General features: G+C 39.3%; 1 protein-coding gene and 3 non-coding genes across 13 annotated transcripts; all 4 read left to right on the forward strand.

Moving 5' to 3' along the window:
- Positions 1-1,204: 1,204 nt before the first annotated feature.
- KANSL2 (KAT8 regulatory NSL complex subunit 2) lies at positions 1,205-19,246 on the forward strand. 10 transcript variants are annotated; one of them, XR_015163701.1, is made up of 11 exons: positions 1,205-1,258; positions 1,845-2,103; positions 2,900-3,078; positions 3,564-3,678; positions 6,785-6,952; positions 7,129-7,291; positions 8,213-8,309; positions 10,162-10,256; positions 11,842-12,095; positions 17,731-17,850; positions 18,531-19,246. XR_015163701.1 is itself a non-coding variant. In XM_086399705.1 (10 exons), the coding sequence occupies exons 2-10, from the start codon at positions 1,853-1,855 to the stop codon at positions 18,660-18,662; spliced, it is 1,479 nt and encodes a 492-aa protein (XP_086255831.1). In that variant the 5' UTR covers positions 1,205-1,258; positions 1,845-1,852; the 3' UTR covers positions 18,663-19,246. The 10 variants fall into 10 exon arrangements, 8 of the variants coding, with proteins under 8 accessions (XP_086255831.1, XP_086255834.1, XP_086255837.1 ...); XR_015163702.1 differs by having other exon boundaries at positions 11,842-11,993; XM_086399705.1 differs by lacking the exon at positions 10,162-10,256.
- On the forward strand, positions 8,403-8,538 carry LOC147371684 (small nucleolar RNA SNORA2/SNORA34 family). Its single transcript, XR_015164970.1, has one exon. It is a non-coding gene; the product is annotated as a small nucleolar RNA SNORA2/SNORA34 family (small nucleolar RNA).
- Positions 16,640-16,771, forward strand: LOC147371685 (small nucleolar RNA SNORA2/SNORA34 family). Its single transcript, XR_015164971.1, has one exon. It is a non-coding gene; the product is annotated as a small nucleolar RNA SNORA2/SNORA34 family (small nucleolar RNA).
- On the forward strand, positions 18,170-18,308 carry LOC147371686 (small nucleolar RNA SNORA2/SNORA34 family). Its single transcript, XR_015164973.1, has one exon. It is a non-coding gene; the product is annotated as a small nucleolar RNA SNORA2/SNORA34 family (small nucleolar RNA).
- Positions 19,247-25,491: the final 6,245 nt, after the last annotated feature.

The following is a 25,491-nucleotide window of genomic DNA, read 5'->3' on the forward strand; positions in this document are numbered from 1 at the left end:
TGGTGAGATGAAATGCTTTTAACTAAAAAATCCTTAAAGGATTTTAAGATTGGGATTTATCTGCCATTCTATGTACCTGTGTTATTTAGCATGGAATTGTAGAATATTTTAGAGAAGCAAGGCCTCAACTAGAACTCATTTACTCAATTTTCTCAGAACTCAAATTTTCTGAGTCCAAAAAGTGAAAAAAAGTGAAAGTGACTCCCTCAGTCGTGTCAGACTCTTTGAGACCCCATGGTCTACAGCCTACCAGGCTCCTCTGTCCATGGAATTTTCCAGGCAAGAATACTGGAGTGGATTGCCATTCCTTCTCCAGGGGATCTTCCCGACCCAAGGATCCAACCCGGGCCTCCTGCATTGCTGGCAGATACTTTTACCATCTGAGCCATCTGGGAAGCCCTCTCAGTCCAATGCACTTCACTATAGAAGAGAGAAGAAAGGGATAAAGAATAAGTGTTAGTCACTCAGTCGTGTGCCACTCTTTGCTACCCCTCTCCGCCAGGCTCCTCTTGTCCATGGGATTCTCCAGGCAAGAATACTGAAGTGGCTTGGCTTTCCCTTCTCCAGAGGATCTTCCGGACCCAGGGATAGAATCCGGATATCCTGCACTTAAAGTGGATTCTCTACCGTCTGAGCCACTGGGGAAACTCAGAATAAGGGCTGGGTTCAAATTCACCTCCTCGCCCTATTTACTAGATATGGGCCCGTTCTGTTCATAGTTTCTACTTCTTAGGGTTCTGAAAATTAAAAGTTTGTATGTGTAATTTCCCAGGCTCAGTAAATACTTGAAAAAATGTTTCCATAAATGAACTGTTCACAAAAGAAAACAAAAGCCTTTTCCTGTATAGACAATGAGAGTCAAATGTACAGTGATTCTTTGGCCTCTACATGTTGATTTTGTTGTACCCACTGTGTAGGGGTGGTGAAATAGCTGCGGCCTAAGATCACACACACAGCGCCCCCAATCCGCCTGAACATCAGCCACGATCGGAAATGTAAAGAGCAGTCTCCACCGAGCAGGTCCCACAACCCACGCTCCCTCCGTCTCACTCTCTCCGGAGCTGAGTCGCTAACAGACACCTCTTCTAGCCACCCAGCCGCGCCTTTTCCCAGCGCCCCGCCCCCTGAGCTCGATAGGTAGCCAATGGTGACACAGAGTCGTAGGCTCAGTATCCAATCAGTGGCTGGGAGCCCGGAAAGGCATGGTTAGAGGTGGCTGGCGCTGCCAGAAAGCGAGTGGCGCGGCGCAGCGGCAGAGGTAAGATGGCTGCTGTGCTTGCTCTTCGCCTTTGGAGTTAGGCTGCTGCTTCGCCCCTTCTGTTTGTTCCGAGCTGCTACTCTGTCTCAATCAGCGTCAGGGTCGCTTTACTCCTCTAGGCTTCCAGGACCCAGATTCGCCGGTGCTCGGAGTCTTAGGGCAAAATGGCGCTTGCACGGGGCCTCCGAGGATGGGCAGGGCCCAGCCTTCAGCTTTGAGGCAGGCCGGGACAAAGGCGGCATGCGGGGAGGCGGAGGCCAGGGGTGGGGCGGGTGGCTCTGCGGCGTTGCGGCGGGGCGTTGGGCAGGAGCTGGCGCTTCCGCCTCTTGCGGCTTCTCCCTCGTGTGGCGACCGTGCGAGCCCTTGAGATACTTTCAACGTGGCTGTGGTCGGAGTTGGGGGAGGGCTTGGACAGAGAAGTTGAGATGAGGCAAATTCAGTAACATCTTGGTAGACCTGGGCGGAAGGGAGTTAAGGAGCGTGACTTCCGCCTGGCGTTTTAGAAGCCGCGTGCAGTCTGCCCGGTATTGTGGAGCTGGGGTTTTCGGGAGGGTAAGGGCTTTTTGATCTTTGTGCGACCCTGCAGGTTTTGGTATGAACAGGATTCGGATTCACGTCTTGCCGACCAATCGGGGGAGGATCACCCCAGTGCCCAGATCTCAGGAGCCCCTGTCTTGTTCGTTTACTCATCGTCCATGTTCGCAACCTCGTCTGGAGGGGCAGGAATTTTGCATTAAGCATATCCTTGAAGACAAGAATGCGCCTTTCAAGCAGTGTAGTTATATATCGACGAAGAACGGGAAAAGATGTCCCAGTGCTGCCCCAAAGCCTGAGAAGAAAGATGGGTATGTGTGTGTATATATATGTATAGAGAGAGAGAGAGAGACAGTTAGATACCTGTCGTATGTACTTGTAGTTTTTAAGTGAGAGGAAGATGTGGCAGGATGTGGCCTTGGAAACAGCCGCCAAGTTTTTTAGGCCACGTGTTTCTAAAATTGAAGTTATGGGTATATCCTTGGAAAATTTTTTTTAATGGTGAAAACGAGGAGACATCTCCTGGTTGGGCCATTTTATTATCTCTTTGGCTATTTTACCTTACCTGTAAAATAAAGATTGTTCTTAAGCCTAGGTTCCATGGCTCTTGAGGCTGTCCTTGAATCTTAGGTAATGCAAAATTGTATACATGTGTATTTTTCTAGGAAAAATTTTCATCATTTAAGCAAAGTATCCATGCAGAAATTGGCTAGATAATTCTGCATTGTGTCCCACATCTTACTACCTACAATGGATTGATTTTGAAGTGTTATAAAATGTAAAATTGCCTTCCAGAACCAATTTTGAGAGATGAAAGTGGATCAGTGTGGTTTGTTGCAAAATGATAACCAGCATTTTTATAGTTGGAATATTTCCTTAGATGGATAGATCACTAGGGTATGTTAACCTGCATTTCCCTTCAGTAATACCAAATGAGTTGACCTTGCCTGTTAAATTATTCTGCCTCACTAGCGTTTTTAATCTACAAATGAAGATAATAGTCATTTTAATTTCCTGAAAATGATCTAAAGATCACTGTCTATGGAAATCATTGAGCTCTTGTAAGAGGGAGCATGAGTATGAAACGTTAATATTTTGTCTCCTTAGGGCATCCTTCTGTGCTGAACACGCTCGTAGGAACGCCCTGGCACTTCATGCGCAAATGAAAAAGACCAGTCCAGGGCCTGTGGGTGAAACACTCTTGTGCCAGCTGAGCTCATACGCTAAGACAGAGCTGGGGTCTCAGACTCCAGAAAGTAGCCGCAGTGAAGCCAGCCGAATTCTGGGTAAGAATCTTCTCTCTCATAATGAAAAAACAGGAAGAAAGTTAACAAAGAACTTTGGTTTATCTTAGTGCCTTGAACATATGTGGCACTTGAAAGTACAATATTATTATTAATTCATTGCCAGTTTGGGAGAATTCAGGACTGCTGCTGTTCACCAGTCTTGTTGGTTTTAAGTAGTGTGTGCTTAGGTTTACTTTCCTGAGTTAATGACTCTTTCAGTGATGTTTTTATACTTAACTTTGTTAGGTAAGATAATTTCAGGAAACAGAATAATTTTGAGTTGACCTTTCTGTCCTTTTGAGGCTATGGTTAACTCATTTGTGACTCAGAAAGTATATTTCTTAAGCCATTTTTATTTGCTGGTGCTTCTGTATTAAGCATTTTTAATTATAAGATTTGGATTGGTGTGTTAAGTAATCTAGTTTTGTGTGGTGGAGTTACAGAGGTGGGAAGTCTTAATGGCTGCTCTCCCTTCCTTGCCTCAGATGAAGACAGCTGGAGTGATGGGGACCAGGAACCCATTACTGTGGATCAGACATGGAGAGGTGACCCTGACAGTGAAGCTGATAGCATAGACAGTGATCAAGAAGATCCCCTAAAGTAAGTTGTAACTCCACATAGGGCTTTAAAATATTTTAGAAGGTAGTATGTGGAATGTAGTACTGCATGCTGTTAATAGGTTAATAAGCTAGGAGGGTTGAAGATAGCTTAGCTGTTTGTGAGCAGTAATAGCTTCTGTATTTAAAAGTGTCATTGTTCATCACCATCTTGCCTCAGAGTAGGATTCGATTCTTTTTTTAGAAGTCTTGTAATTTGGGAAAATTTTTGGACATCAAATTCTACATGTGAGAAAGTGCAGGGGGTAAATAGATTTCTTGGACATAGGAGTTGAGAGGTGGGTGGAGATCAGAGAAGAGAAAAGTGGTGAGAATTTGCTCTTGACTTAAACCTCAGGAATAAAAAACTAATTATATTTGAATAACAACTTTTCCCCCTCAAAGTTCTGATTAATTTATATTTTATTTAACTTTATATGTTTAAGAAAAATTAAAAGGTGTTTAAGAGCTTCCTTTGGTTTCATGCCTAAGAAAGAGAAACTGATTAGAAACCCAGGAGTAATCGTCCTAATTATATCTTACTAAGGTTCTGCTCTTTACTTAACCCACGATCGCTTTGGAGTTATGGAACATTGCCACTCAAAAGTCTAATGTTGCTGTGTCTCATAGTTTGGGTTTAGTTTTTGTTTTTTCCTAACTTCTATCTCTTGATACTTCCCACTGACAGTTTAGGTGGAATAACTCTTAAATAGTGGGAGGGGTAATACATTTCTAGACTTGACTGTGTTTGACAAATTCTAAGAATAGCATCTTCTTCATTCCTTGGATTCTGAAGTTTATAAGAAGTCATTTAGGGTTCTATTTTCTGAGTAGAGTAGTTTCATTATTTTAAGTAATCTGAATATAGAGAGCTATTCAGGAACTACGTGTTTGGAAAGTCCATGTAAGTAGTTTGAGAAGAAATGCTTGTTTCTAGCAGGATATTTTCACAGTAGAAACTTTATACTAAGCCATAGATAGATAGATAGATATAGATATTATATATAGGTATATATATATAGATGTAGATATAGATTTAATTTATATAGTTATATTACATTGTGCATCTGGAAATGCCATACTTGATTGAGGTGTACATGCTGTAGGATCACAAAGTGATTGTCTTTGGTGTGGTAAACACTCAGTTTGTAAGGTCCAGAAACTTTATTTTCTCTCTACTAATCTAGAGTGGGTCAATCTTCACTGATCCACGTTTATGCTAACCTGACTTACATACAAGAGATTTGGTGGTTTAGTCGCTAAATCATGTCCAATTCTTGTGACCCCGTGGACTGTAGCCTGCCAAGTTCCTCTGTCCATGGAATTCTCCAGGCACGAATACTGGAGTGGGTTGCCATTTCCTTCTCCAGGGGATCTTCCCAACCCAGGAATTCTTCCCAGGATTCTTAACCCAGGATTTGAACCTGGATCTCCTGCATTGCAGCCAGATTCTTTACCGACTGAGCTAGGAAGGAAGCCCTTAAAGGAGATTGTTACGTGAAACAAAATACCAGTTAATTTTATGAGAAATATAAGTGTTAAAAGGGTTAGATGTCAGTTTCCCCTGAAAGGAACATTCAAGGGGAAAAAACAATTTAACACGATATAAAAAGTGATTCCCTTTTTTGAAATTGGTCTAATATTAAACCTAGACTTACATTTGTGCATATCAGAGCAAGAGTTAGTACATGATTTTTTAAATTAAAACTAGCTGTGAATATTTGTGGCTCCATCTTTAAATAAATGACTCATTTGTCACATGAACTAGGCATTTACCTTAGTTAGGATGCTCATCTGCCTCCCCAAATGATTTGTTGTAAATTCTAATTGTAGTCCCCAGTTAAGTCCTCTTCTGACAGGGTACAATGAAATTAATTTCATTTTAACAAATGATGTTAGGTTAAGGCCTCAGTATTTTAGGGATACAGGCATTAATGCAGACATGCCCCATTTTCCTGAATATGAATAACCTCATCACCTTGTTTAAACATTAGATATTTTTGAAATTTTCACATTTTCTGAGTCTTAGATTTTGCCATTTTTATAATTTCAGAGTACTTTGTAGTTGTAATTTTCTAATGCACAGGTATTATCTCCTGTTTATATTTAAGAAAAGTTTTTGGCAGAGATTATTTGCTCTCAGTCCTAAAGTTAATAGTTTTATTCTGTGTATTTCAGTGATTTAAGAGTTAAATTTTAAAGAGCACATATTTTTTGGATTTAAAATTAGTATATAGTTCCTGTATATTTTGCCTTTTAAATAATAGAAATAATTTTTACTAGGTCAAAATACAAGAGTATCAAGTCAGGGTATATATCTAACTTTTTTTTTTTTCCCCCTAGAATAAGGGTTTTTTTTATAAAGTTTTGTTAATTCATAGTTGGTGGCAAAGCTTAATAAAGTTGATGTGGATCTAGATCTTTGGCAATTAAGGGTTTCTCCAGGGTACTATATTTTGAGAATATTGTGAAGAGAATGAACTGAGGACATTGACTAGCCATTGGGATCAGTGTTTTGAGGGCTGGTATAAACTCCAAAATATAAGTGTAGCTTATTTTTATTTATTTATTTTTGGCTATGCTTTGTGGCTTATGGGATCTTAGTTGCCTGAACAGGGATTGAATCCAGGCCTTTCAGCAGTGAGAGCGTAGAATCCTAACTACTGGACCACCAATTAAAAGTGCACTTTTAAATTAGAAGTTGTAATTGTTTGTGATCTTTTGTACTTTAATTAAAATATATTGAGATACATGCTCTTAACACTGTAATTTACTGGTAGGTGATTTTTTCTGTATTAAATTATTAAAGGGAACAAGACTGTAGATTAATAAAAGTTTTGAGTGTTCTGTTGCAAATAACTAGGGAGCGTAATGAAACGTTTTTCCTTCTCCACATTTTGAGATCATACATTAGTATCCATTCTTGGGTATTTTGTTTTTTTATTACAATAGTAAAATGCTGTGAAAACATTCTTATTTAGTAAGGTGATTATCTCAGCACTGACTGCTTGTTGAATAGCAACCCTAAGTCTAACCTTTACTCTTTGCTCCTTTTAAGCTTGGGTCTTATTGTTGTGCCTTCTTATCCTTTTTGAATCATCTTACTCTAGACATGCTGGTGTCTACACGGCAGAAGAAGTGGCCCTGATTATGCGTGAGAAGCTTATTCGTTTGCAATCTTTGTACATTGATCAGTTTAAACGACTTCAGCATCTGCTCAAAGAGAAGAAGCGACGTTACTTACACAATCGCAAAGTGGAACATGAAGCTCTAGGCAAGTTTTATGCCAGTTCCGACAACCTGTCATGGGTTTAATCAACATGTGAATTCGGTAGTTAGACTTATTTCTTTTTTGTTACCTGGACTGGAGAAGGATTTGCTTTTGAAACTGTTTGAAGATGCATCCTTGGTTGCTTGGCAAATAACATCTTGACTGTTTTGACTTTCCAGGTAGTAGTCTCCTGACTGGCCCAGAGGGACTTCTGGCCAAAGAACGAGAAAACTTAAAGCGTCTAAAATGTCTTCGTCGGTACCGTCAGCGCTATGGAGTGGAAGCCTTACTACACAGGCAGCTGAAGGAGCGCAGAATGCTGGCCACAGATGGTGCTGCCCAACAGGTAATTTGTGTATATACCTTTAAGATGTATACATTTGCTTTTACAGAGTTATGGTGAACACTGCTGTACAGTTTTGGTTCTAAAATCTCACTTACTAGGCTTACAGGGCTTCTCTGATGGCTCAGATAGTAAAGAATCTGCTTGCAACATGGAAGACCTGGGTTTGATCCCTGGTTTGGGAAGATTTCCTGGAAAAGGAAATAGCTACGCACTCCAGTATTATTGCCTGGAGAATCCATGGACAGAGGAGCCCGGTGGGCTACAGTCTATGGGGTTGCAAAGGGTTGGATGTGACTGAACGATTAACTCTCACTTGCAAAATTTTTGTTCTGAAATCTAACTTACTGGACATGGGGTATATTGAGCATTTACCTGGGAGTCCAGAGACATGAGTTTTAGTTCCCTTCTGATTAATTCTGTGCCTGCTCTGATAAATGAACCTCTCTGTACTCTTATTTTCATCTGCATATTGAAGGATTGCTATAGATTTCTAAGTTATTTGGTTCACAAATCTTCATTTCAGAAATAGGCACAGAACACTTAACAGTTTGTGACTCTTGTTTTAGAAAGCAGAGAAATAAGAACAATGAATGTCAGTAAGTTTGATGAACCAAGTTAAGTGATCATTTTTAAACTTGTTTAAAACGATTTTTAAATAAAACATCAGAGTAATTCCATTTTTCTCATATTTTTTGAGGCTCAGCATAAGACTACAATTTAAGATAAGTAAAAGATGGGTAGTTTGAAAAACTCTAGGCCTGTGTATCACACTTTTGTAATATGGAGGAGTTGTATTTCAAATTATGGTTGGCTCGATATTTGCACATGAGGTTTAAGTTTTTTTTCCTTTTGCATAGCATCGGTGAATAAATTGTTAAACGATAGATAATTTATTTTGACTAACATGTTTTCTCATTTTAGGCCCATACCACTCGTTCCAGTCAGAGATGCTTGGCCTTTGTGGATGATGTTCGTTGTTCCAATCAGTCTCTTCCAATGACCAGACACTGCCTTACCCGTATCTTTTTTGCTCTGTTTTTAGTTTGCTAGCTAATCTGAAGACTAGTGGGGATCTGTGATAGTTTAGTTAATTGAAGGTCTTTGTATTCTTTTGGCCCTGAATCAAGGCCAGCAGTTTGCTGAAGCTGTTGGTTTCAAACAGGAGCCTAAAGAAGTCTCTTTCTATGGTCTGTTGGCCATTTCAGATCTTGGAAATGTAATGGTCAATTCATTAGAAAGAAACATCTCAAGTCATTGGTGATAGGGGCTAATACTTATTTGTAGTTGATTAATACTAGGATTCCAAAATTTAGAGATCCCTGGTTTAACTTTTTCATTAAAAATATAATAATGTTAAGTCCAGTTACTATAAAAGAAAATTGTTGTGTATCCAAAAACAGTGGGATGATTCTGAACTGTGAGCTGTCTTTGAATATTATCCTTTTGTGTGGTCAGGGCCATGACTTATATATTTTAGTTTTCATTCAAATAGGAAACTTACATTTGTAATTCGGTTGTAAAATTTTTTGAGTTGTGTATTAGATTGTGAAAGTGCATCTACATTATGAACATTGAGAAAAGTCACTTTCATAGTTAATGCACTTTTAAAATATAATCTTTATTATATGAAAGGCATAAATCTTGCTGGATTTCATTTGCCTGGCAAAATACACAAATATTTGGAAAGTAAAATGTATTTTCTTTGGTAAGAAGGGAAGGAAAACTTTCTTTTTTGAAAGGAAAACTGACTTTTTTTCTATTCTGTTTATTAAATACTTTACAAGTTTATTAATTATTGTAACAAATGTTTGATAAAGGATTTTGTCCTTGATATCATTAAAAACTAAAGATAAATACTGAAAACATAATTGGGCAAAGGCTATCTACGGACAGATTAAAAGAAGTGGCTGATAGTTGAAAAGTATTCATCTTCACTATAAATAAATAAGAAAACAAGGAAGTTTTTTTAATTATGCATTTTGTTTTTCTTTTTGGCTGTACTGCCACAGACTGTGAGATCTTAGTTCCCTGACCAGCGATTGAACCCAAGTCCTGGCGGTGAAAGTGCTGAGTCCTAACCACTGGACCACCTGGGAATCCCCTAATCTAGAAATTTGATACTTATCTATGTATGAAATATAATTAGTAAGTTTCAAAAGTTTCTGAGGAAATAGTGAAATGGGCCCTTCTAAACATTGCCAGTGAGACTGTAAAGTGGTATAGGCTTTTTAGAAAGCAGTTTGACAATATTCATATATTTTTTTTTTCTTTTTTAATGTTCATGTTCTTTGATGTCATCTTTGGGAATTTAAGAAGATATCAAATACGGATCACTATTTTTACATAAAATTCTTCGAACTAGAGACAGCCTTAACATTTTCAGGGATGGAAAATAGGAAAATTTTGATAAAATGTAATATGGAATATGTTCAGGAATTAAACATATTTAAAGTTTATGAATGACAAGAAAATGATAGTGACAAAAATAGAATATGGAATTCAGTAGAGTATGGTTTTAACTACATGGAACTAATACTGGGAGGGAATATAACAGAAATGTGACTATTATTGGATGGTGGGGTTATGAATGTCCTTTTTCCCTCTGCCTTGTACTTTAAGGTTTTCTTCAGTGGCCTTGAATTACTTTATAAGGCAAAAAACCCAACTTATGGATATTAAAGAGTATTCTAGATTTTTTCCTACTGCACTATTCTCAGTTTGTTAGAATTTTAATATTTTAAAAAAGCAAAGTTGAACATAAAATGTATTTGAAAAGAGAAGGGAAGTTATTATTTTTCTCTTTTATGCTCTTTTCCTTTCCACTCCATGGTTGCCTAAGTCACTTACCCTTCCTTAAGTCCTTATCCCAGAGAAAGATGCGACTGCCATTGGTGACCTGTTAACTCTTTACTCTGGTCTAATGGAGAGAGCCCTGGACTGAAAGTGAAGGACCCAGTCTCTAGTTGTAGGTCAACCATTCCCTTCTTTTGTCTGTTGTCCCCATCTGAAAGGAAAGGGGTGGAGGAGGGGGGTAAAAGGGTTTCCAGGGATACTGTGATAGTAAATAAGAGGCTTGTGAAAGTCCTTTGAATTACATGAAAAAGGTTCTAATTAAAACATTTAATGGATTAACATTTAAGATTTTGATAATTTAAACAAGATTGGGCTTCTTAAGCACACAGAGATTGCAGTTTGTTAACTTGAGCATTGGTTTTCATTTCAATAGTTATTTGTTTACAGTAAGCTGTATACTGTACCTTGAGAGCAGTTATTCTCAGCAGGGGCCATTGCCCCCCATTTGGCAATGTGTGGAGATATCTTTGTCCGTCATAGCTCTGGTGGGGGTGCTGCTGACATCTAGTGGGCAGAGGCTGGGAATGCTGCTAATAAACATTCCACAGCACACAGATAGCCGTAATGCTGATGCTGGTAGTGGCAGTGCTGTGTAACTCTGTTTTAGAGAGTTTGGCAAGTTCTAAGAATGGATTAAAAAAAGTAACTTTCTTCAAGAGGTTTTATTTGGCTTAAAAATTATAATGTACATTGGATTTTTTACCTGTAAAAACTTAACCTTAAAATTTGGAGGATTAAAAATTACCCATACTTGCATAATCAGTTTATAGAAAATTGGGTACAATCAATTTATAGAAAATTGTACTTTCTGGTTTTAAAAATGAGCCCAAATTTGAAATGACAATTGTCTATTAATTTAGGGAAAACAACTGTGTAGTTAGGATATCAGGAAATGCTAAAACTTGAGGAAAATGTATTTTGTAGACTGACTTCTGAAATTTTGCTATCTAATCATGATTTCAATGTTCGTTCATCCTACAGCGCTTCTTTGCCAATTTGGAAATATAGCCCCTTTCTGTTTCTACCCATAATAGAAGTTGTTAGGGCTCCTGGAGTGTTCTTGGAGCACTTCTTTCCATGGGTCCTGATTAAAGCAAAGTATTTCCTGTTAGAGTATGATAGCTAATTACATTGCTAGAGCTTCTGTTTTCCCCAGTACCCTGCTTCTTTTAAACAAATTTATGTAATAAACATTTTGGAAACAAAGTTCAAAATGTGTTTTTAAAAAAATAAAAACAACTTTCTGCCTATCTGCTTAACAGCAGAAACAACGTTGTATCTTTTGACTCTTGGAAGGAGTCTTGCAGAGATAGGGGCCTCTGCAAGCTATTTGCTTTTGCTGTGACATGTTTCTTCTGGATAGGTAGGGATTTCTAGGATCATTACTGTTGACACTTAGCACTATGTTTTTAAATGTTTCATGTTTGACCCTCATGGAGAGAATGAGATTAGTGTCTATTCTAAAGTATAGATCCTGAAATGAAGGTTGGGGACTAGTTTTACACTACTGGTAGAGCTAGAATTACTCTAGTAAATGAAAATTTGAGAAATAACTTTAAAAATTGTTACCTGCATTTGATTCTGTATCAAATGTAACTAATAATCTTATGTAGTCCAGACCTTGAATTTTACATGGCAGACAACTTTTTTATGCCTCGGACAGATCCATTTTATTTCCCTTGACCATTTTTCTACAGATATTTGTCAGGACACGAATCAGGTTCTCTTCAAATGCTGCCAGGGGTCTGAAGAGGTACCCTGCAACAAACCAGTTCCTGTAAGCCTTTCTGAGGATCCTTGCTGCCCACTGCATTTCCAGTTACCTCCTCAGATGTATAAGCCCGAGCAGGTACTGTCTGTGCCAGACGATCTGGAAGCCGGCCCCATGGATCTGTACTTGAGTGCTGCCGAGCTTCAGCCCACTGAGAGTTTACCTCTGGAGTTCAGTGATGTAAGTTAGAGAAGCTCTGCTCTGGTTGGCCCTTGAGGCAAGGCCTTGTTTATTAATGGTGAGACTAGGTTAGTCATTTGTGGTTTAAAAAAGAAAAAAACTGATAAATTTTTTGAAATGATATGTATGGTCGTATTTGTATGTTAACACATTCGTTTAGAGACAGTTTAAATTTACAGAAGTTTTTCTGAGGGCATGATAAGGGAAATTATAAACTAAAAGAAGTTGGAGGAAAGTCTCTGTGATTGGATTTACGTAGCTGGGAAATTTGGTGCCCATTCACAAGGTAATTCACTAGAATCTTAACAATACAAATGATTTCCAATATCTACTCAGCAGTGCAAAGTGTTTTGATTGTGTATTCAGGGTTATCATTTTTAGATTAATGTGTCCCCCCCAAAAAACAGCCCTAAACTTAGCTCTGCCTACTGTTTTTCATTTTTGATAGTTATTAAAGATTCTTTTGTGAACAGACTTGGATATCATTGACCTCTCTAAATTTTACTGTGACAACCTTCTAAGTATATACACTTCATTGCCTTTTTCAGCCTGCTTCTCGCTCTTAAACACATCTCTCATTGTATTTGCTTCCCTAATTAGCACTACCCTACTATGTCATTCACTTTAGGGATCAGTTGATGTTCCCTCTCTCTTTTTAGCACTTGGCTTAATCTTTAGCTTTCTAATAAAGGTTTTCATTATTTATTATGAAATCTTCTGAATTTAATATGTCTTGTATATAACCATAGCATATTTAAAGTGACAAATCTAAATAGAAAATTTAGTAAAGTTTGCAGTATTGTTTGTGTAGGGGTAGAAGCAGGATTTGGATGGCCTACAGTATTGCTCACTAAAAAGATAAATCAGGAAAGGCTAATATCTTAAAAAGTGGTACTGATTCAGTAAGCTGATTCCAAGGAATTCCCTAGAGGTCCAGTGGTTCGGACTGGGTGCTTTCACTGCTGTGGCCTGGGTTCATTCCCTGGTTGGGGAGCTAAGTTCGCACAAGCCAAGTGGTGTGGCCCAAAAAGAAGAGTGAACTGAATAAATTTCCTTACCCTCTTTTTTGATTGTATACTGTCTTTAGGCTTAGTATGTTAATGTTTGTCACTTTATGATAATAAAATTATACTTTTGGTTATAATCTTGATTATGATTGCTTTTTAAAACATTTCTTTCTGGACTTCCCTGGTAGTTCAGTGGTTTGCACGCCCCACTTCCACTGCAGGGGCATTGGTTTGATCCCTGATGGGGAAACTACAATCTGGCAAGGTGCATGGCACAACTAAAAAAATTAAAAATAATTAAAAAATTTTTTTCTTTCAAACAGATTCATAGGATATGAGAATCTTAGAGATTATATACTCCAGTGCTTTGTAAAGTTTTCCAGTGAGATTGTGTTGAAGAGAGTAAATGAATAGATAGCCCTAGATTGATGGGCAAATTTTTGTCCACTTTCTTCATTTTTACATGTGAAGAAAACCCAAGAAAACCCAAAGAGGTACTATCTTTCCTTTTTTTTTAAACTTAGTAACGTGAACAGATTTATCTGTTTTAAAAACAACCTGATCAAGTACTACATTGCCAGATTCCCTTCACATAGTAATGTATATATGTAGAAGTTAACACGTGTTTTATTTAGATGTACTAGATTATTGTTAATTTTTATTTCATGTGATTGTTAATTTCTAGAGCCATTTCTGTTTTGTCCCTTTTGTTTCCCCTTTCACTTGTTTTTGTCATTAATTTTAAAGAGTGTTCTCAAACTTTTGATGATTTAGATCTGAGAAAATATGACTCTTTGTTGAAGATTGTATTCTTGTCTTCAGAGAATAATGACACAAAATGTTAGTGATTATGAGATGCGAAAGAATGTACGAGAAGTAACTTTATTTTTGAGAATCTAATGGGTTTTTAAGAGGGACCTATGTTGTTAGAGGCTTAAAAGTGATAATTAACTATTTGTACTTGATCATCTATTATGTCTGTATTAATGTACTTTAGATGAACCACATTGGTCATTTAAAAAGTAGTTTTATTCTTTGGAGGTAAAAATTCTCCAGAAAATGTTGAAACACATTCAAATTCAGTTTTATAAAAGAATTTTTGTCCTCCCATAAATTCTGAATATCCTAGTCTTGCTGGAAAAAAATAGTTTCTAATTTAATACCTTAATCCTATTACTTTGAGCTTGCTCTCTTTTTGTGTTGGTTTGTTTTTTGAGTTCCGTTTTTGACATCAGAACAAAATGTGGATTCTATCCTATGTTCTGGTATGTCTCTACATATTCCTCTTATGTTAGGCATTTCTGCTGATCCTTTCTTCCTCTTATTTTAGGTTCCTGTTCCCAATTTTAATTCTCATAACAGACAACACTCAATATGTGAAGAAAGCGCTTTTAGTATCTATTTTTCTTTGAAAACTTTCTATGCCATTGTCATTTCGAGACTTTGAAACGTTTTGCCACATTACTTACATGGGTTCTTTTAAGTTTCACCTTAGTTAATTATGCAGTTGACTCTTGAACAACATGGGCTTGAGCTTGTGTGGGTTCACTTACTACGCAGATTTTTTTTTCCAGTGAATACTTTTTACAGTCTCCATGATCTGCAGTTGATTGAATCTGAGGGTACAGAACCATGGACACAAGGCTGCCTTGAAGTTATGCCCTGATTTCTGACTGGACACTGTTGCCCCTAGCCACTGCATTGTGCAAGGATCAAGTGCATGATAATTGTGCATACTAAAAGAATTGGATAGAACAGTTCACAGTCTTTTTTTTTTTCCCCTTCTGTCTGCAGCATGCAAGATCTTAGTTCCTTGAAACCAGTGCAGGGATCAAACCGGCACCCCCTATAGTGGAAGCATGAAGTCTTAACCACTGGGGTGCCAGGGAGTCCCAATAGTTAATAGTCTTAACGGTATGAGAACACTGGTTTCTGTGTACAGAAGTTTCTAACACATCTGAAATAGATGTTAGGTAGCCAGCTATATCCTTTTCCTTATGTTTCTGCTTAGATTGAGCAGCTTTTTAAGTCTAGCACATTCTTTATTAGTTCAATTCAGTCACTCAGTCGTGTCCGACTCTGCAACCATGGATGGCAGCATGCCAGGCTTCCCTGTCCATCACCAACTCCCGGAGCTTACTCAAACCCATGTCCATTGAGTCAATGATGTCATCCAACCATTTCATCCTCTGTCGTCCCCTTTTCCTCTCGCCTTCATGAAGTCTTTCCCAGCTTCAGGGTCTTTTCAGATGAGTCAGTTCTTAACATCAGATGGCCAAAGTATTGGAATTTCAGCTTTAGCATCAGTCCTTCCAATGAATATTCAGGACTGATTTCCTTTAGGATGGACTGGTTGGATCTCCTTGCTGTCCAAGGGACTCTCAAGAGTCTTCTCCAACACCACAGTTCAAAAGCATCAATTCCTCAGCGCTCAGCTTTCTTTATAGTCCAACTCACATCCATACATGACTACCGGAAAAATCATAGCTTTGACTCGACGGACCTTTGTTGGCAAAGTAATGTCTCTGCTTTTTAATATGCTGTTTAGGTTGTTCATAACTTTTCTTCCAAGGGGCAAGTGTCTTTTAATTTCATGGCTGCAGTCACCATCTGCAGTGATTTTGGAGCCACCAAAAATAAAGTTTCTCACTTCTCTACTGGAGAAGGAAATGGCAACCCACTCCAGTATTCTTGCCTGGAGAATCCTGTGGACAGAGGAGCCTGGCAGGTCACAGTTCATGGGGTCTCAAAGAGTCGGACACAACTGAGCAACAAAACACCCAGCCACACACACAGTTTCCATTGTTTCCCCATCTATTTGCCATGAAGTGATGGGACCAGATGCCATAATCTTAAGTTTTCTGAATGTTGAGTTTTAAGCCAACTTTTTTACTCTGTTTACTTTCATCAAGAGGCTCTTTAGTTCTTCGCTTTCTGCCGTGAGGGTGGTGTCATCTGCGTATCTTAGGTTATTGATATTTCTCCCAGTGATCTTGATTCCAGCTTGTGCTTCATCCAGTCCAGCATTTCGCATGATGTACTTTGCATATAAGTTATATAAGCAGGGTGACAGTATACAGCCTTGACGTACTCCTTTCCCAATTTGGAACCAGTCTGTTGTTCCACGTCCAGTTCTAACTTGCTTCCTGACCTGCATACAGATTTCTCAGAAGGCAGATCAGGTGCTCTGGTATTCCCATCTCTCAAAGAATTTTCCAGTTTGTTGTGATCCACACAGTCACAGGCTTGAAAGTTATATTCCTTCCTTTACCTTAAGGATATGATTCTTTGTTTTGGTGATCAAAACCAAGGGAAAATATTTCGAATTCTTAAGACTTATTTTTAAAGCATAGAACTTCGCTTTTCTCAAGAAGCTGAATTACTGGAGACATGGATCCTCTGTAAAGTGCCTTGAACACAGGACAGTTTAAACCCTTGGATAGTTTTCACTCTTGGGAGGCAGAGTTTGGCAGTAATGCTTAGAAAGCAGAGGCATGAAAGTGAGTTTGACACATTGTCTGAGCTTTTATAGTGCTTTAGGCCCTGAATCAAGACCAGTGGTTTGCTGTAGCTATTGGTTTCAGACAGGAGCCGAGAGCATTGTCTTCCTATGGTCTGTTGGCTTCAGCCCTCCAGTGGGAATAGCCAGTTCAATTGGAAGAAACATAGTCTGTAGAATATAATGTCATGTGTGTGTATTTTAAAGGGCAGTTGGATTATGTTAGGTTTAAAAATCAGGAACTTATTCTCTGTAGGCATAATGACTTAACCAGAGTATTTCCTGGCCATTCAGAAGGACTTGGAGTTTCTTTGTCTTCCTTCTTTCTTCCCTATACCTCTTCCTGTTTTACTCACTGGCTGGCTTTGGGGCTGTTAGAATATTTATCAAGTGGTCTCATATTGTCCAATCTATTAAGGCAGTATTTCATTTTAGTTTATAATTATGCTGCTCTCCATTTTAGATGCATCACTCATGAACTTAGAGGTCGCCTACAGCTAGTCTTAGAAGTATATGCCTGTTCTGGGGAGGGAGGGGTGCGGCACAGGTCTAGTTCCCCAACCAGAGGTTGAACCTCCACCCTTGGCAGTGAAACAAAGCATGGAGTCCTAACCACTGGACTGCCTGGGAATTCCCAGTATATGCTTCTTTAAAATATTTTTTATTGTGGTAAGATATTTATAATGTAAGAGTTGCCATTTTAAAACATACTATTCAGTGGTATTAAGTACATTTAAACTATATTACAACCATCACCACAGTCAATTTCCATTGAACTTTCCACAGAACTTTTCTCAGTGCAGACAGAGACTGTATCCTTTAAACTGTAACTCCCACGTCTCTGTCTCTAGCTCTTGGTAGCTACTATTCTACTTTCTGTCCCTGAATTTTCCTGTTTAAAAAATACTCTTAAAGCTACTATAGTGGTCTGCACTTTATATTTGGCAGCAAGAATCAGTACTTTTCCATCTTGTCCCATTTGTTGCACGCACATGTGTTTTTGTTTAAAGGTAGACAAGGGGTGAGGGAATGATGGGAGAACTGCTGTGAGAGTTGCTAAAAGTGGGCAAACTTTAGCTTGTTGGTTCACTTGGTGTTGCTGATAGGTTTTTTTCTTCTCTTCTCTTAGGATTTGGATGTTGTGGGTGACGGTATGCAGTGCCCTCCTTCACCCTTGCTTTTTGATCCTTCACTAACCCTTGAAGATCATCCGGTCAAAGAAATTGCCGAAGGCCCAGTGGATATTTTGGCAAGTGAAGAATAATTTCAGCCAGGCAGAGAGCTCCATGCTGGCTCTGGCTGGCATGTACTCCCCGGGGTTGAGGTTGTCATCACTGTCTGTATAGGTGCCCGTGGTTGGAGTTTTCCAGCTGGGCCTTAGAACATTTACTAGCCCCTGATCCCCATATCTGGGAGAGCAGGACATAAGTTTATTTGGTTAACTAGGAAAGGTTGAGGCAAGGAATGTAGGTTGATTTAAGGGAGAATTCAGTATTGGAATTGTTTTCATCATAAAGTTAAGCACAAGCAGTGTGATTTGGTTTCTTTGAGCTTTGTCTGGGACACTCATGGCCCTGACTGAAGACCTGCAGTTACACTATAGCTGCTGGTTTCAAACAGAGGCCCAGAGCACTGTCTTCCTGTGTGATCTGTCGGTTGTTCTGTAACCTCAGCAGGGAATGGCTGTTTCATTTGGAAGAAACAACCCACAGCTTTCCTTTGCATTGGAAAGCCTCGGGAATGCTACCAGTAATGATTTGCGACTCCAGGGGTCAGGAATAGTCAAGTATGGGGAAGAGCAACTACATAGCTACTTTATATCTGCTGTCTTGTTCTGGTTGCTTACTGTACATGGGCTTTATGTAAGTCAGATTCATGCTGCAGGCCACAACGAATGAGTTTGTAACCAAACTGACTTTGTTTTAACAGGGCCAGATGCAGATGGCTGGAGATGGGTGCAGATCACAGGGACCTCGAAATTCTGAGAAAACCCCTGCACCATTGCCTCAGAGTGGAATAGCTACTGCAAATGGGAAGCTGGAACCCACTTCTGTTAGTTGATAGCTTGTTCTGGGAACCAGTTGACTTTGGAGGATTTGTATTTCCCATTCTTTAAATAAGTATTTCTGACCCATCTCTCACTATAAAGGACAGTCCAGACTACCTTGTTTTTCTTTTGGGTTATCGAGTGCTCTAGTCAAACAAATGTTGGGGGCAGGGACCAATAGTGTCTACAAGCTGTGGATGTCTTCCCACTCCATGCAGGGGGGAGAGGTAGGTGATTCCCATCAGAGCTGCTGGGATTGAGAGTCCTGGAGACTGTGCCTAAGGGAAGAGAGGTTTTTGTAATGCTGTTTCCCAAGTCTTGGGATGTTGAGGGACCCAGTGGTTGGTTATCTCTGTCTAGCAGCCTATATTTTAGCCTTTCCTCACCTCCCATCCTTATTGGGTACTCTGAAGCTCCTCCTCAGTGAACTCTGACCCATAGTCTTTGAAAAAATAGCCCACAGGATTGGGCCTTCCTAAACAATCCATCTTGCTTCTAACCTATGTAAATTTCTGTAGTGGCTATCTTATGTAAGATAAAATAAAAAATTATTGTACATAGTTTCTATTAAATGTTAAAGTGTTATGAAAATATAAAACAATGAGTTGAATGCATGTTTTGTGTTTGAGAGTGTGGTGTCTATATGTTGGGGGGTGGATTGGGAGCTGTCTGATGAGAAAGGGAAAACAAGACAGATACACTTAAAAGATTTAAAAACCTGTAATAAGTAAATGGAAAGGGCTCCCTTACTAAAACCTACTTGCCTAGTTATGGTATTTCTGCATATTCCTCCCAAATGTGTTTTTCACCTCTGTGCTCCTTCCTCCCACTCAAATTTTTTTCTCACAATTAATGGCTGATTGTTGTCTCAAAATCCTCTAAGGCTAGGATTATGTGTGTGTATTTGTGTGATCTCCAGCGTTCTCTAAGGCTAGGAGTGTGTGTGTGTGTGTGTGTGTGTGTGTGTGTGTGTGTGTGTGTGTGTGTAAAGCTGGGAGTGTGTGATCTCACCATAATGTAATATGACAAGGAGGCCAAAAAGTTACCCTTTGTGAAAACGGAATAGAGAAAAGTTATATAGTTACATTATCACCTTGGCTTTAGTTTATTTCTTGGGAATGGTTAGGAAGTGACTCAGAAGACATGTCAGATGAATCCTGAGATCACCTTTAATAGGGCTTGCTGTATACTCCAGTTATTTGTTCCCACTGCTTTCTTGTCTAGTACTTTTTACAGTATTCATGAACATCTCTTAGGCAGATTGAAAAACTTCTGCAACAAGATTAGGGATTAAAATATCTTCTTCCCATTGTTTTTTTTTTTTTTACTCCACCACACAGCATGTAAGATCTTAGTTTCCCATTGAGACCACCCCTGGTGGGGTGGTAGTGCAGAGTGCTAACCACTGAATTGCCAGGGAAGTCCCATCTTTCCATTGTTTTAAAAAGTTATTGGCAAACTGCCAGCATCCACGTCACTCAGTCTGGTGGTTTTATAAATTAACAGGTTCAGATACCTTTGAGGGGGGTACGGAGTAGAGGCCATGGAACCTGTATCCTAGCACCCAGAGATTCTGATGGCCACTTGTCTGGAAATGCAAAGTGAAGAGTTTGGAAAAGGCCACACCTAGTTACTACTCTCCTCCAAGGTTTTATCCTCTGTAATTAAGATGTGGTAGGAAGAGACTAATATTTGGGCTGCATTATAGCTCAGGAAGTGCGGGAGTCCCTAAGCAAAGGTTACCTATTAGAAGACGTGGCCTGCCTGTAGTGGCAGCATCCTGAGGGAGCTATGGCCTCAGTGTAGATCTAAAGATGGAGCTGGAGCCCTACGTTCAGCTGGTCAGTTATCCTGCTGAAATGGAGCTCCTTTCCTGGACAGAATTGGAAGTTCCCTGGTGGTACTTCAGAGAAGATGGTTGGGGGTGTGATTGAGTCAATGAAGAGGAGTTTGAGCAAACTCCAGGAAATAGTGAAGGACAGGGAAGCCTGGCATGCTGCTGTCCATGGGGTCGCAGAGTTGGACATGACTGAGTGAACAACAAATAGATCCTATCTTCACCAGTAAGAATGCCTTTGGGATCAGGACCTGTAATCTTGCAGAGCCTAAAATCGGGTGGAAATACCCCAGCAGGTCATGGGTCCCAAGCCCATTTTTTAATTCCCAGGGGAACATAACAGTTTATTGAGATCTCTTATTTAGTGCATGTTGTGCGTGCTGAAGAAGAGGGCCTCCCCAGAGGCCCAGCACCTGCAATGCAGGAGACCTGGGTTAGATTCCTGGGTTGCAAAGATCCCCTGGAGATGGAAATGGCAACCCCCTCCAGTAATCTTGCCTGAGAAATCCCATGGACAGAGGAGCCTGGTGGGTTACAGTCCATGGGGTCACAATAAGAATTGGACACAACTTAGCGACTAAAATAATGAACAACTGTGTCCTGAAGGATAGCACCCATCCTTGAATTTCCTCCATGCTGGTGTTTTTCAACTGTACCTTCAGTAGGCTGTTCCAGGGCTGTCTAAGGCCAGCTGCTTCTGGATGGTGCAGTGTGTGATATGATCAATTGATTCTCCTTTGCTGTGCAGTGGATTCCTTAGGTGCTATGTCATGTGGAATTTCATCCCTGCAGTGCTGTCTGAAGCCTTGTGAACAGGAAAGGCAAAAACCGTACCTGAAATAGGCATCCCTGTGAGGATGTATCACTTGCTCTCGAAGGACTGAAAGGGCCTGGTGTGTTCTACTTACTACCAAGAAGGTGGTGTGGTTGAGGGATAGTGCATAACAGGGGCTCAGGGTTGCCTCTGTTGGTGGCTGCTTAGACGTTCGGAGGGGACAGTAACCAGATGATAACTAGGAGTCCATTTCAGTATAACCTCCATCTTTGTCTACTTCGTTTATGTATCTGTCCTAGTTCTAGGGTGAAGATGAAGGATAGCTAACGTCAGCTAATCAAGTCACTTTGTCTACTTGGTTTTTCAGTGCCATTTTTAAGTGGAGAGTGCTTTCTGGTGGTTGTTAACAAGTGATAGGAAACATTTTCATGTTTCACTCATATTCTCATGTCTTGTCATGTATCTTTACCTCACTCTCTTTGTGTCTTCTAGTCCCTTTTCTTCCAATTTCCTGACCAGTCAGCCAGATCCTTGGTTGCTGCTTAAGAATCTGTGTATATTCTCACCTCCGGCCATGTCTCCTTCCTCAAAAAGTGGATGGCCAAGTGCACTGCTCATGTCTTCATCTACTGAGATGTTTTTTTCTTTTCACTGAAGGCTGAATTAAAGCATATAGGAAGATGTCCCTAGGTTATATGCAAATACTATGCAGATTTAGGTATGCCCAAGTGTCCTTGAATCAACTCTCCACAGATACGAAGGGATAACTGTTAAATGCTCCAATAAAACATGGGGATAAATCTTCATAATTTTGGATTTAGCCACAGTTTTGTAGATCTGACAGCAAAGCACAAACAGTGAAAAAGTAAATTGGATTTCCTCAAAATTAAAAATCTGTTTGCATCAAAAGATATAATTCAAAAAGTGAAAATATAGCCCATAGAATTAAAGAAAATATTTGCACATTAAATGTATGATGAAACGTTATCCAGAGTATGCCAACATAAAGACAAACCCCCAATTTTAAAATGGATAAATGACCTCAATAGACCATTCTCCACACAAGAAATATAAATGGTCAGCAAATAGAAAAAAAAGATGTCAAATATCATTAGTCATGATGAAAGTGCAAATTAAAATCACAATTCAACAACTTCTCATATTCTAAAATGGTTATAATCAAGAAAATGAAAAATAACAAATGTTAGCAACAATGTAGAGAAATTGGAAACTTTAAAAATTGTGGAAATGGGAAAAGGCACAACCTATGCTTACAACATAAATGTACAATTAGCATGTGGTTCAACAACTCTGCTCTTAGATACATACCCCAAAGAAAAGAGCTGTACACATGTTTATGGATGGCAGCACTGTTCACAAGAGCCCAGAGGCAGAAACAATGCAGATATCCATCAGTGGGTAAATAGATCAGCAAAATGGAGTAGATCCAGAGGTTAAGAATCCTGATGGTCCAGTGGTTAAGACTCCACACTTCCAGTGCAGGGGTGCAGGCTTAATCCTTGATGGGGAACGAAGATACCACATGCTGCACAGTGTGGCCAAAAAATAACAAAAATGGGGTAGATTACATACACATCATTATTATCTGTCATAGGAGGAATAAAGTAAAATGGTTCAGCTTCTGTGGAAAACAGTATGATAGTTCTTTAAAAACTTAAACACAGAATTAATGTATGATCAATTTCACATGAGGATATATGCCAAAAAGACTGAAAGCAGGGACTGGAACAGATACGGGTACAGTCATATTCATAGCAGCATTAACCACAAGAGCAAATGGTAGAAGCAACCCAAGTGTCCACTGATGAAAAGAATGGGTAAACTAAATGTGGCATATACACAAAGTAATGTAATTCAGTCTTCGAAACTAAGGAAATATCAGCACATGCTACAATGCGTATGAGCCTTGAAGTCATGATGATGAGTGAAATAACTGTCACAAAAAGACAAAAATGTGATTTCACATGTATGTGGTATCCAGAAAAGTCAAATTCAAATTCAGAACATAGAATGTGGTTGGTTGCCAGGAGCTGAGGAAAAGTAGAGCTTAATGGCTACAGAGTTTCATTATTGAAAAGTTCTGAATATGGATGGTGAGGATATTTGTAAAACAATGTGAATATTGTTAATGCCATTGAATTTAAAGCATAGTTAAAATGGTTTGAATGGTTAATGTTATGTATATTTAAGCACAATTAAAAAAATGAAGTACTGATACATATTACCACATGGATGAACATCCCAAGTGAAAGAAGCCACACAGAAAAGAGTAGCTTGATCATACTCATCTAGGGGACTTTAAATCCATCAAGATGGTGAAACTGAGGTACAGTGTCAGTAATGGTTCCAGAAAAAGAAAAGTGGATCAGTTTTAGTCTGGTGACAAAGTGAAGAATCAGAGGCCACGGTAGATCCCCTCGATGGAAGAGTGAATAGACACTCCTCTGAAAGAACAGTGTGCAGGACCCATCGAAGTCCCACAGTGCATTTTTGTACAGCAGTGCTGATCCTTAGAATTGGCCCCACTAAAATTCTTGCTCAATTTTTCAAAGATCCATCACAGTACTGGTTGAAATAGTAGGAAATTGGCAACAACACTGATGTTCATGGAGATGGGGATGGGATCCATCAGTTTTAGTCCACATGGATGGACGAATTCTGTGCAGCTAAGAAAGTGGGTGTAGGGTCTCTATCTGATGACAAGGAGACCTCAGGGTTCTCTTTGTGTATGTACAAGGACCAACTGCATCCAGGATCCTATCTATAAGACCACATTTATGTGACATTCACATAGAGGTAAATGAATTTGCTTGTGTGTAAGAGAGAGAGAGACAGAAGAGAGAAGCAGAGCCTGAGAGATATGAGCAAAAACATTCACAACGATCACTTCTGGGGATGGGACTTACAAATCTCTTCTCCTTTAGGTGAAATTTCATTTTTCAATAATGTGTATGTGGTATTTTAATAATTAAAAAATAAAATCGTGTGTTAAATGTGGTCCATTCATCACTCATCTATGGTGGCACTAATGGTAAAGAATCTGCCTGCTAATGCAGGAGATACAAGAGACACTGATTCAATTCTTATATTGGGAAGATACCCTAGAGAAGGAAATGGCAACCCACTCCAGCATTCTTGCCTGGAAAATTCCACGGACAGAGGAGCCTGGTGGGCTACAGTCCATGGGATCGCAAAAAGTCGGACACAAAAGCATAGCAGCAGCACAGCATAAAGAACTACAACTTAACAGCAAAAAAAAAAAAAAAAAAAATCTGTTTCAAAATTGGGGAGAGGAACTGAATAGACGTTTTTTCCAAAGAAAACATACAGAGGGGCAACAGACACATGAAAAGATGCTCAACATCACTCATCATCAAGGAAATGCAAATCCAAACCACAATGAGGTATCGCCTCACACCTGTCAGGATGACTATCATCAAAAATACCGAGGATGTGGGGAAAAGGGAAAGTCATTGTTGGTGGGAATGCAAATTTGTGCAGTAGCTGTGGAAAATAGTATGAAACTTCTTCAAAAAATTAAAAGTAGAATGACAATGTGATTCAGCATTTCCACTCCTGGGGATATATCCAAAGGAAGTGAAATCACTATGTCAAAAGATGATGCTGTTAAAATGCTGCACTCAATATGTCAGCAAATTTGGAAAATTCAGTAGTGGCCACAGGACTGGAAAAGGTCAGTCTTCATTCCAATACCAAAGAAAGGTAATCCCAAAGATTGTTCAAACTATCATACAATTGCCCTCATTTCACATGCTAGCAAGGTAATGCTCAAAATCCTTCATGGTAGGCTTCAACAGTATATGAACTGAGAACTTTCAGATGTACAAACTGGATTTAGAAAAGGCAGAGCAACAAGAGATCAAACTGCCAACATCTGTTGGATCATAGAAAAAGCAAGGGGATTAGAAAACAAAACATCGCTTTATTGACTACGCTAAAACCTTTGAGTGTGTGGATCACAACAAACTGTGGAAAACTCTTACAGAGATGGGAATACCAGACCACCTGACCTGCCTCCTGAGAAATCTGTATGCAGGTCAAGAAGCAACAGTTAGAACTGGACATGGAACAACAGATTGGTTCAAAATTGGGAAAGGAGTATGTCAAGGCTGTATGTTGTCATCTTGTTTATTTAACTTATATGCAAAGTACATCATATGAAATGCTAGGCTAGATGAATCACAAGCTG

Source organism: Bos grunniens, chromosome 5 (genome assembly GCF_055505025.1).
Source record: "Bos grunniens cultivar Pamir isolate PY7600 chromosome 5, Bosgru_T2T1.0, whole genome shotgun sequence".
NCBI lineage: Eukaryota > Metazoa > Chordata > Mammalia > Artiodactyla > Bovidae > Bos > Bos grunniens.

Bases quoted from the DNA above. Each gene is read 5' to 3' on its own strand.
- KANSL2 (XM_086399705.1), top strand. From the start codon at position 1,853: ATGAACAGGATTCGGATTCACGTCTTGCCGACCAATCGGGGGAGGATC. The intron at 12,096-17,730 runs GTAAGTTAGAGA...CTCTTCTCTTAG, and splicing joins TACCTCTGGAGTTCAGTGAT to GATTTGGATGTTGTGGGTGA. The intron at 17,851-18,530 runs GCAAGTGAAGAA...TTGTTTTAACAG, and splicing joins AAGGCCCAGTGGATATTTTG to GGCCAGATGCAGATGGCTGG.